This window comes from Erithacus rubecula (genome assembly GCF_903797595.1).
Source record: "Erithacus rubecula genome assembly, chromosome: 2".
Classification (NCBI taxonomy): domain Eukaryota; kingdom Metazoa; phylum Chordata; class Aves; order Passeriformes; family Muscicapidae; genus Erithacus; species Erithacus rubecula.
The window spans coordinates 19,218,125-19,230,393 of NC_136685.1; the positions used below are offsets into that span (position 1 = coordinate 19,218,125).

Genomic DNA, 12,269 nt, shown 5'->3' on the forward strand with positions numbered 1-12,269 from the left:
TTTGTTAAACGCTTCTTGACTATAATTAGAATAATTTTGAGACAGTAGAATTAGATCAGCTGTGTATGGCCTAGTTTTTCTTGGCAAATATGCACTCTCCTATTTTTAGTCTTTGCCTTCCATCTTTTTTTGTTGCCAGATCTCTCACTGCTTTGCAGAGATGTATGATGTCATAATATTGACTTCAAAGAATTCTAGTTCCAAAACTTCAGTTAACTCTCTTCCCTCCACCTTCCCCTGTCCTTCGCCTGAATTGACTACAACAGTTTTAAAGGAAGATATTAATTTTATGTCTAGTTTTGTAGGCATTTGATTCCATCAGAGAAAGGTCACATTGACTGGAAGCTGATGTACTTTGCACTTCAGAAATATTACCCAATAAAGGAGCAGTATGGGGACACCTTGCATTTCTGTCGACACTGTAGTATTCTGTTTTGGAAGGTAAGAGCTTTGAAATGGATAATCAGAAATAAGTTCAAACAGCTACTGCTGATCTTCTGCAAGGAAAAATATTAAGGTCCTCTTATCTTTCTCATGTGAAAGGTGATTGGATAATATCTAACTTTAAAATAATATATAAAACTTCCATATAAAATCTATGTTGAAGTCTAAAGTTGTTCTTAATCTTGCCTTCTTATTTCCTGATATCTGAAAACCTCAATATGTAGAATTGCAATGAAAGGTGCCATGTGGAAAGAGTTACTCTGTCTACTTTTATTAGTTTGATCTTATGGAAAGTTGTGAGGGACTAGTCTGAAGTTAGTATTTTTAATGATGCCATGGTAATAAATATACGTCTAATGAGAAAAAATGACTATATTTTTTCCTACCACATTGGTGTAGAGCTGTGTATTTTTATATTTTTTGCTTCTGTCCCATATGAAGCTTGGATAATATTTAAAACTTCATCCAGAGAGTGTTTTGCCCTGGTTTTGAGGTTTACCATGAAACATATGTTGTTTTACAGGATAATTTTAATTTCAGTAGGGCATTCTCTTCCTTAATCTGTGTGATTACATAATCCTGCTTTTATTGTGTTGCACTGCAACAGAGTCTTCTAGTTAGTGAGACTTCTTCAATTTTACAGCTGAAAGATCACATATGGGTAGTATTAAGTGGACAGCAAAGAGCAAGAAATGTTTGAGAAATCTTGGAAAATACTCATATTACTCATATTCTAATTAGCATAAATTAGTTGCTCTTGTGTTATCTTGGTGATTTTTAGGAGAAGTTGTATGTCAGTGTGAGGCTTTTTAATTTTCCTTTATAAAACCTAGGCTATTTAGCAGGATTAAGCTAAATCCTGCTAGAAATAGCATGTTCCTTAATCATGTTATCTTGAAGTTGAGTATTTTTGATATCATGGGAGCCCTTCCAGATAGTAATGTTTTGCAAAATTAATATTAGGAAAGCAGGTAGCCAGAATTGGCTTCTACTGTGAAAAGCCTGGACATTTTCTGAACGATCTGTGTCAAGAATGGCAGAACTTTACAGTGGAATAAGTCTTTAGCATGTGGCTCAATGTGCAGGGCAAAGCCTCTCTTTGAAAGGGGAAATGTCAAAGGTAAGTACTCAGGTGCATTTAAATGGGCATTTGTGGTATCAGATTTCTCTGGATTGTCTACCTTCATTGTAGAGTTAATGCTTTCTACACTAAATTTCTCTCATTTTGATCTTAGTATACTTGAAACTGCAAGTCTCTAATATTAAAGAAGTACTTTAAATGTGTTTGGAAATAAATGTTTAGCTTTGGAGATTGTGTGGCAGTAAGAGGCAGTTTACAGTAGAATTCCATTAGTACATGGAATACAGTAGTATTCCATTAGTAGATTGTAGTACTCAAGTGATAAAACACCTGTTCCAATCTACTGCTGGAATAATGGGGCTTGTTTTAGACTTTTAAATTCTTTGAAACACAGCACAGGAAGTTCTAAAGGTACTTTGGATTGATGAGCAGTACCTCCTAGATCACCATTCCAATCCTGACTGCCTCATCCTAAAGATTTGGTCAGGCCTTGAAGTGACAGTGCAGTTATAAATTGGTTATGTGCTTCTGCACAAAAATACTGGAGCAGGGTTTGGGATGGGCTGTTTTAGCAAGGGCACAGTCAGCAGGTTGAGGAAAGCCATTATCCCTTTTCATGCAGCACTCATTAGACCATTGGGATACTGCAGCCAGTGAGGCCACAGCACACCAAAGATTCTGATAAACTGGATGAAGTTCAGGGGAGGGTCATCTAATCAGGGAGGCTGGAGGACTTGCCCTGTGAGGAGTGGCTGGAGAAGACTGCTTCAGGGGACATAAGAACCTGCCATGAGGGCACCCAAGCAAAGGAACTGTTTGACCATAGAGCTGATGCACTTTCCATCCTTGGATGTGATCAGGAACTGACTGGATAAAGCTCAGAGCAGCCTGGTCTGATCTCCCAGCTTACTCTGCTTTGAGCAGGAGTTGGGCTGGAGGCTCCTCAGGTGCCTGATCATTCTGTGAGCCTACATTGCAGTGTTCCTTCTCTAGCCTTGGCATCTGAGCCTTGTCTCAGTCTTAAAATAAATGATGGTCAGGCTGAAATAGATTGTTAAATGAATTGATTTATGCATAGTTGGAACTCTTATTGGCAGGCACAAGTTAACTGTTCATCTGAAATACTGTCCCTCTTTTTACAGGGCAATGTGGGTCAAGTAGTTCTGGTCACTCAGTTGTATGGAGGGAAAAATAGTGGGTTCCCCTCACCCCAGACTCTTGTGTCCAAGTCCTTTCTCAAGCTTGCTAAAGAGAGGTGAGAAGTAAAGCAGGGGTGAGGAGCAAAGGCACAGGAAGTTCTTTATTAATTCTAGATAAATTCTGTGCTAGGTGAAAATATTCCTTAATCAAAACTTTTTTCAGCTTTGACAGTTTATTCAAGCTTCAGTATCATACTTGATTAGAAAGATTGTTAAATTAAATATACATATGAGTGCTTGACATACAATGATATGTGTAATGCATAGCAGGAAACACCCAAAATAAACAAAGCAAAAACCCCACAAAAATACTACTAACAAATCCAGACTTTAAAAGAGCAATCCCAGCTACTTTACAGAGGGAAAGTAGCAAGTGTTTGAATCTGGAAGCAAATGGAAGCACTGTATTCTTCAGATAGCTGATAATATGTAAAAATTTTGTTTCTTCTTTTAATGGTATAATTCAGAAGTCAGGCAAATTTTATTTCCAAGGTTGTTCAGAAAAACTTCAGGCAGAACTGAAGACTTCTTCATAAGGCATCTATTTTTAGTTTTCTTCCTTCATTAAAGAGCAAAGCAAAACATTGAAGTAGTTGCAGATGAAAAAAGTGCTAAATTGAGCAGGGCCTGAGGAAGACTAGGAATTAATAATTTCTCTTAATTCAGCTATGTTAAAGCTAACAAGGAATGTGACTACTCTCCATAAATTGCTTTTGGAGACAGAGAAGTGGTGCATAAGCATGAGACTACTTATGGAATTTATTTACACTAAGGGACATCCTTTATGCAAGTAAATTGTAGTTTTGAGTAAGTGTGCTGAGAGTTAGGAGTTTCTAAGAACCAAAGCCAAAAGGGTCTGACATAGCCCAAAAGCACAGGCCTGGCTAGTGGTGAGAAAAATTTTCAGCAATTTATGAAATTGATAATGTAATGTAATTGTTGACAATATGGGAGGCTACACACAGGGAATTCTTGGAAACCTCTATTTTGTGTTATTTTTTATTTTCAAAGAAGGCCTGGCAAAAGAAGGGACTGATGGCCACTGAATTGAATTACCTGTTAAGCTGCTGAAGTAGGGAAGTTACTTCTCACTTTTTCAGTATGCTATAACAATCATAGTGGGTTTTTAACAAGTCTTTAGGATTTTTTCAGGAAGAGGCACTTGTATTCCTGTACTTGCCTAAAATCTATATATAGCACGTAGGACTCTCTTGAATTCTTTGTGGGAAGTACAGTGACTTTTGTACTCCTCTGTGTTAGGAGGGAGACATAAGAAAATGTTCATATTGAATGTCTGTTTTCAGAGTGACTTGTTGCTAAAGGATTTGTCCACGATGAAACTGAAAAAGCACTTAATTCCAGTAGTGCAAAAGTAATGATTAATTATTGTGTGATGTCTCTGTGGGTTCTTTCATGTATACTGTTTCTTCTGTTCCACTGGACACCACTGCAATTGTGGCACTTTCTTTTGTTTTCTTTTATTTTTCCTATTTGCTTACTTAGAACTTTGCAGTTATCTCGTGGCCACAGAAGCTGAAATACCTTTTCTTCTGTCAGTTTCCAGGGCTTTATGAAAACAGTGTAATCACTTCACATAACACTTGGTTTTAGTCTTCTTGTGACTTGTGCTGATTTTGGTTCTCACAAAGCTGCCTGTAATTTGCCACAAGAATAAAAGACTTTTTCTAAATGGCTTATGAACCTTTTGCTTAAACAAACCTTAACTCTGCTTCTTTTACTTTATGGCTCTCCTTCCTGCTTCCTTCTTCATGATCTCAAAGGACTACCACCTTGCTTTGTTACTCCAGGTATTTCCTGTGTCTCATCTGTTTTCACTGCTGACTGTTCTGTACTGTCAACGTGAATAATGTGTTCCCTTCTAATCGTCTGATGCTCTTTGTTTTGATTTTTGTTTCTGCACATCAGTTTAGCAGCAGGAATAGTTTGTTTCTTGTTTTCTTTTAGATAAAGGTAGTGATGATTTCCCATCTCTGCTTTTCATCATTTTGTCTTTTTATTATTGCTGTATTTCCTCTGAATGCCATTTAAACTAGGAGCCATAATTCAGTTTCTAATGACCATAGGTGTCAGTGAAATCAGACAGATTTTGCTAAGAAATAGGTTTCTCTGCACTCAGTGTTATTATAAACTGTTTTCTGCATTCCCTGAAGTATTTAATTCAGTACTTAAATCTGAACAGTAGCATGTACCTCAGATAACATTCATACAAAGGTACTAAAATTGATTTTATTGCACTTGGAATGCTGTAGTTGTATTTACTTTTATGGAGAATTTCTCTGAAAAGAAAATTCCCCAAAACTGGCTGCATGTGACTTGAGATAATCGAGGGAAGCAATTATATTGTTACCTTCTGAATCAAGCAATGGTGAAAATACTTACACAGAGCTTCTTAATGTCTAGCTATGCTGAATTTTGGGGAAAAAAACTACATTTGCCAGTAAATACTTCACCTGGGGAATTCTCTTCTTACTTTGAAAGAAGTGTGCTTTAGCTCTGAAACATTGAGATCAAATTATTTTAACACTTTATTAAATGCGATTCCAATGAAAATATATTTCTCTTGAAATGAGGAATACTCATAATTGCAAGAAAGTTGTGATTTTTTCTTTTCAGTCCTCATCACTTTTTTCACTGTAAAATTTATGGTGTATTCAATAACTAAAAACACCAATAACTGATCTGAGATTTTTATTGCACCTGTAATTCCCAACTGGGTAGAACTTTCAAAAGTGTTTTTATAATGATGTGCAGAGAAAGCAGCATGTTACAAACTCAGTCTGAATATTCAAGAGTACAAATAAGTGCTAAAAGAGGATAAACCCTACTTTGTTTTCCAGAGTTATAATTCTGATGGTGTTTTTTTTTCCTGGAAACTAATGACAAGACATTGACATAGCAATGGGTAGAAAAGATAATAGTCCATCAGCAATTACCTTTGTTTTCTGGTGTGGTGCAGCTCTTCCTTGCAGATGCCATCTCAAGATGGAGGTGTTAAGTTTAACACTTCTGATTTTGGTCTTGGTCATCTGTTCTTTCTCATCTGCAGATTCCCCCAATAGGCAGTTCTACCTGTGTCTATTTTTTTGTGTGTGTGTGTTTGTCTTTTCCTCTGTGTCGTGAATCTAACAACTATTTCTCAGGTGATGTTAAAGCAATTATTAAAAAGAGTGGGGGGATGATGAGGTGATACCACCTGGTGTATTCTTGTAGTCCTCCATAGACTTAATAGAAAAACACAGATAATAAATCTATCAAGTAGTATCAATATTCACTGGAAAAGCTGTGCAGCACTTGGGTGCTGCAAAGATTTTGGGTGGGAATGTGACAGTGAAAAAAACCACTTAGAGATTCTTTCCTTCTATTAACTGAATTGCATGTAATTTCATTTCCTGTGGAAACAAAAACAATGAAGACCATAGTAGTCTGTGATCTATTTGTCATGTTTTTATCTAGTTTTCTTGCTTTACATGGTGCATTTACCAACATTGGTGGAAAAGGGACAGAAACTCCTCAAACTCTGGTGAGGACACTTCTGAGCCTTACAACAACACTGACAAGTTGTTTAACTCCTCCATTGAACTGTCTGGGAACTTCTTGTCATTACACCTCTGCATTTCCCTCATTTAGAGGGTTAATAAGTTGTAAAAAAGAACTTTTTTTTTTTTTCAGAGAGGAAGTTGAATTTTAAATAATTAGACAGTTCTGCTGAGGTCACATTTCTGTAAGAGGAAAGAAAGCACTGCAGGCTTAGTCAATTTGTCATGACAAAGCCTTTCCACCTTGTCTAACTTCTCTATTCCTACCTTGCTTAGGTGCCAACTTTTGTTTTAAAGCAGTGCTTTCATTTCCCTTTGGGAAAAGGTAGGAGTGAAAGACAAAAGAAAGACTGGGGGAAATGTAGCAAAGTAGGAAAGCTTTTAAGACTGGGAATTCAAACATACAGTTCAGGTTTTTTGAGGAAGTAACTGCTGCCCATCATTTTCAAAGCAAGGGACTAATTTTCCCCCAAAGGAATAGGTGACTTCAGGTTTTGATTAAACAGATAATTTAGATTAAACAAAACAGGAGGCTTTTCCCCTTTTTTTTATGCTTATCAAAAATAATGGATGAGGAAGATGATAGTCTTTCAAGGGCTCCAACTCAGGTTCTGGTTTTGGTAGAAGGAGAGAATTGTTCTTAGGTTTGGTTTTCTACTGTTGTTGTTTTTAGGGGTTTTTTCCTAAAAAGGGGGTGAAGGGAGACTGAATATGGAAAGAGAACTTACTTATTTTTCTCCTTCATTTTTCAGGATACAGGACACCCCTGCACAGCCAGTGATCCAAACACCTGTCTCATGCCAGTATCTCCTCAGCATTTCATTGATCTCTTCAAATTTTGAGATGTTCAGTAGCTGTTCTCCTGTGTTTGTGGCCATTTTTGTGAAGAGTCAGGCAGGATGTGTTATGCTTTTTGTGCAATATATTTAAGTGTAATGTTTTACTGTAGTTTAAAAAAACATGGGGGAGATTATCAGAGAGGTTCATTTGACATATTGCTTTTGTGCAGAATAGAGAGGAGGAAAGGAGAAACATTAAGAAAATTTCTTTGTCAGGAAATCTCCAGTGGACTTTTTTTTCAAGTCCAAGAAAGACCACTTTAATCTCAACTTTAAATCCATGCTTTTGACGCCTTAATAGTTGGATAAAATTATGTAGGGGAGTTTTGAAAATTTCATGGAAGAATTCAACTACTCTTGCAGGGACCAAAGGAGGGGTATTTTTGTTAATCCTTCTTTTTATAAGCCATGGTTTTCAAAACACCTCCATATAATTTGCACTATTATAAAGAATAGGCCAATATTCTCTTAGACTCTTAAGAAGGTGGCATTAATTATTAGGAGCTAGTGAGTAAGATACAGCTGTGGTTATATCTGCTGTTGAACCTATATGAATGAAGGAAATCAACCAATTTTTGTACATACGTTATGCAAAAATATTTATTTTTCTTAAGGACTTTATTAAACATTTAACCTATCTTAGCACATCTTGCAGAACTTGTGAGACCAATCTGGGGCTACTGGAAATCTTTCTGATGATAGCTACAGCCTTCATTTATACTGTTTGGAAAGTCTACAAGTGCAACTGCATTAATTCATCTTCTAAGAAGAAGACTGTTGAAATTTAATGAGGATGGAGTTGCTTGTTTCTACACTGGTACAGTGGCAGAACACTATGCTACCAGCTGGGGTTCTAACCTGACAAGCTATGGGAAACACTGAAAGTCAGCCTGGCCTGCAGCACCTTTTGCCAAGTTAACCTTGTCAGATGATAAATTCTCCAGGAAGCTTTTTATTTTATCCTGGATAACAAAATAAATTGCTTGGCTTAAGCAGGTAAAGAAAAAATTATGAAAGTTTTGGATTTGTCAATGAAACTTAACAATATGTAATGTACAGAAAAAAATAAATCATGTACCATATTCTGCACTTCCTTGTTTTGAATCCAGTTTTGTACAGTGTAATAAATCATGCTTTTATCTGTTATTCCTAGAAGCTTCTGGTGCATAGAGATGAATCAATTTGAATTTTGTAAGATCTTTCTGTAACCTGTTGTCTGTAGTAATTGGTAATGGAATGAGAAGCATACAAGCAGTCCTAGTGCTATTGCTTTACAGTAGTTTGTTGTATTAGCCCTTTTTGTTATATCAGAGCTGGGCTGTTAATAGGCTGCACAAGAAAAAGAGAATATTTATATCCTCTAAAAGCCTTTTATGTTAACCTAAATCTTGGTAATTGAATTGCTGATTTTTTTGTGGGTTTTTCATTACAGGGTTTTGTGGATTTTTTTTCCTTTCTTTCAATTCAGGTGTTGGCTGTGGTGATAGTAATGGTCAAGTATGGCTCCAAGGACCTCCATTCTTATTCCTGTTCATTCAGAGCATTGCTGCAAGCCTTGCTTTCCCACCAAGCACTGGATTTGTGACTGCCTTTCTTTAGCAAAAATTTGCACCCCATTTATTTAATTCCTGTAACAGCTGAGATGCTTTCCTGTCTCTGTGACCTCAGTAACCCTGACAGTAGCTGGTGATGGCTGACATCACAAATCACTCCTTTATCAAAGTTAGTTTTTCTACCCTGCATAAAACTTCCTGTAAATATATGGATGGTTTCTCTGGGAGCTTGAAAGAAAGGGTGTAAGGCCAGCCTTTGGTTTACTGCTGCTGTGACCTCTTCCCCCTCGTGCTGAAGGCCTGTGCTGAGGGACTGTGCAGAACCATCTCTGCTGCAGACAGAGGGCAAAGCTCTTGCACTGTGACCTGAGAGCTGCCCAGCGCTGAAAAGACAAATAAGGTGACAGCTGGGGAAAGGTATTAAGAGAGCTGAGAGGAAACCTCTCCTAGCCACTGAATTGAGGAGAGAGAAATGACTTTAAGGTCTTATAAGCCATTTTAAGACAGGTTTGGAAAAAATAATTATCTGTAATAACTAATTTTCTGTTCTCTTAGAAATGTCAGGTGACAACAGTCAGGCTTACTCTCTGTTTGCCTTTCCCTGCTGGTTGTCTTGCTCTTTCTTCAGTAGCAAAAAAAACTCTGACAGGCTGAGGTTAAATTCTGAGATTTGTTCCTGTCTGTGGATATCCATTTAGGATTACCAGGGTGGCCCATTGGGTTGAGGTGGCAGGAGCTAAGATGACAAGCAGGACTCTGCCTTGTATTTAAGAGGCTTCATTCTACTCTCACAGGTTGGTTGAGGGTGGAAGGGACCCAGCTGAAGCAGGATGAGCTAGAGCTGATTGTCTAGGACTTTGTCCAGAACTCTGTCCCAATGGCTTTTGACTATCTCCAAGGAAGGGAGACTCCACACCCTCTCTGGGCAACCTGTGCCAGTGTTTGGTTACCCTCACAGTAAGAGCATTTCCTGATGTTCATGTAACACCTCCTCTGTTCCAGTTTATGCCTCTTGCCTCTGGTCCATTCAGTGCTCACTGGCACGAGCCTGGCTCCTTTCTCCTTCCACCCTCCCTTCAGGTACTGCTAGATGGTGAGATCCCCCCAAGCCTTATCTTCTCCAGGTTGAACAGTTCCAGGTCAGCTTTTACTCACAGGACAGATGCTGCAGTCATCTCCTTTTCTTTACACCTTTTTCATCTTTATGACCCTTCACTGGACTCCCTGCAGTGGGTCCATGTAGCTCATTTGTGTCATGGGCACGTTGCTTGGCTCAGGTTCAGGTTGCACCAGGACCTGCAGTCAGTCCAGTTGACCCCCAGTCAACTTGGTGCCATTATGGTGGCTTTATAAAGTTGGTTGGTTCTGGTTTTGGTTTTTTTGTTTGTTTATTTTATAAATTTTATTTTTAGAAGAGATGTGCACAGATGTGTGGAGAAGCATGTCAGTTCAGGACTCTTTTAAAGAAATCTTAAACACTGAGTGCAGAAGGCACATTGTCATGAGCAGTGTTATAAACTTTTACCACTGGCAAAACTGAGCTTTGGGAACAGTTCCACAAACTCATTAAGTATTTAGTGAATACATTGCTTAGATTAGGAAAATAAGAGCTTGATTAAGAGTGACTATGTGATCTGAAGTCATCAGGTGCATAAGAAGATAACTTTCCATTGTGTTACTTAAGCAAAAAAGATGAGGCTGTGATTTTGGTTATAGGGTTAGTGGTAGTTGGGTTTTTGTGTTGGTCTGTTGAGTTGTGTTTTTTTTATTCAATCACATAAAGAGTGGTGAAAAGATTTCATCTTTGGGATAACAATCTTGTTAATACCTCATCTGATGCACAGAACATATTTTGACAGCCTGAATTAATCTTTTCCTTTACTCCAGCACCTTCTCATGTAACCTAAAGCACTGTAGCCATGAGAAGGGTTATGCCTTAATGTGAAACCTCTGCTCCTTGGGGTCCTGTGTGCTGCTGTCCCAGGAGGAAAGGCAGGGACTCTCCCCCTTGCCTTGAAATGTGTACTAAATGGCTGCAGCAGAGGTTCCTTTTGCTCTACGGTTTTTGTCCCCAAACCTGGATCTCTTTATAGACAGATTTTGCATTGGCAATGGTAGAAAATCATGTTTCAACTGTGGCCCCTCCATGATCACTTCCTGATCCTGGGTGATTTGGCTTTTAGTGAATTCTAGTCCTGAGACTACCCATTCAAAGGCAATCACAACATTCTCAGCCATTGTCCACAAGGAGCTCGATATTTCAATTTTGGAAACAAGGTCTCCCTTCCAACTCCCCAGTCACTGCCTCCTGAACTGTTTCTGAGATACTCCTGGTTTTTTTTATTACATTCTCTCCCAATGGTTTTGTTCACCCATTTCTGGGAAAAGACACTCTGCCATGGACCTCCTCCCAGAGCACTCCTTGGATGTCAGAGAGGACTGAGGCTCTTGTCTGGAAAAAACAGAGGAGTGGGACCTTCCCACCTGTTCCCTATCCCTGAGAAATTAATTAAGTTGCTTTAGGTTAGAAAGAAGGATGAAGCTGAACTTCAAGAAAACACCAGAGTTCTCCACTAGGACTAGCACTGAGGGACTCCAGTGGCCTTTTTGCAGTCCAGAAGGCAGAAGCAATGAGGGCTAGCAGGAAGAAACAGGTGGGATGGGGAACAGCAGCACAACGTTTTGGATTTCATGCTGCAGAAATTAGCATAGTTACAGCTCCATCATTGGCAAAGAACTTAGAGGGAGGCTAGACCTTTAATATGCAACTGGAGTTGCTTGAACTGGCAGATAGATACCTGCATTAAGTAAATCAATATCAAATGTTTGGAGACAGTTAAATTAGAGTTCAGAATATTGAAACATTAGCTAATTATGCTATTTGATTGTCTTGTTTTTATACTTCTATTTGCAAGGCTCAGGTCCAACCCCTCAAAAACACTGGAACATAATTCCCAGCAAACATTCCTACAAAGTTCAGTAGGATGAAGGTTCCCTTTAATGCTTAAAATGTCTCTATTGAAGGACATGACAGATAACTGGATGAGAACACGAGGTGAGAGTAAGGGTGGATTTCTTTCTTTTGATTCCCCCTGGCCATTGCCTGTGCCACACATAGACCTGTCCTTCTACCTGTCAGACATGCTGGTAATGCTTATTTCCTGCAGGGTTATGTGTACAGTCATCTAAAAATATGAATAAAACATGTTCATTTTTGGTATTTTTTGCACTTCTAGTCATTGTGCCTTCAGCTGAAAGTTTTTTCTAGCAATTTTCAAGGCCTACACCAACAGCTGCCACTTAATTCTAAAATTTACTTACTTGATTTTTATGTGCTCTTCCCACTTGAATGCTATTTTTCTGTAGTGTTTATAGCAAAACAATAATCAAAGAACAATTTGTGTGCTTAAGTCAGTTAAGTATTCCCACATAAAGTTCTGCAAGTTGAGAGCACCTCTTCCCAATGTTTTGGTCCCCATTATTCTCTTAGCACAGCCATTTTTACCCCTATTCCTACTGAAAACATTTAAAGCTGCAAACCTGCCCTCCCTTCTGAACTCACTGGTATCCCTTCAGAGCTTGGTGAATTTATAGAA

The 12,269-nt window shown here is 38.3% G+C and overlaps 1 protein-coding gene across 6 annotated transcripts in view; it reads left to right on the plus strand.

Moving 5' to 3' along the window:
- FBXO25 (F-box protein 25) overlaps positions 1 to 8,209 on the plus strand; it is a 30,891-nt gene extending 22,682 nt beyond the window's left edge. For 3 of the 6 annotated variants that reach the window (XM_079325586.1, XM_079325584.1, XM_079325587.1), the window contains exons 9-11: positions 298 to 441; positions 4,506 to 4,532; positions 7,034 to 8,209. In XM_079325586.1, the coding sequence (XP_079181712.1) occupies positions 298 to 441; positions 4,506 to 4,532; positions 7,034 to 7,123 (261 nt within the window). In that variant the 3' untranslated portion in view covers positions 7,124 to 8,209. The remainder of the gene's footprint in view (positions 1 to 297; positions 442 to 4,505; positions 4,533 to 7,033) is intronic. The other 3 variants (XM_079325588.1, XM_079325585.1, XM_079325589.1) reach the window with 1 other exon arrangement.
- Positions 8,210 to 12,269: the final 4,060 nt, after the last annotated feature.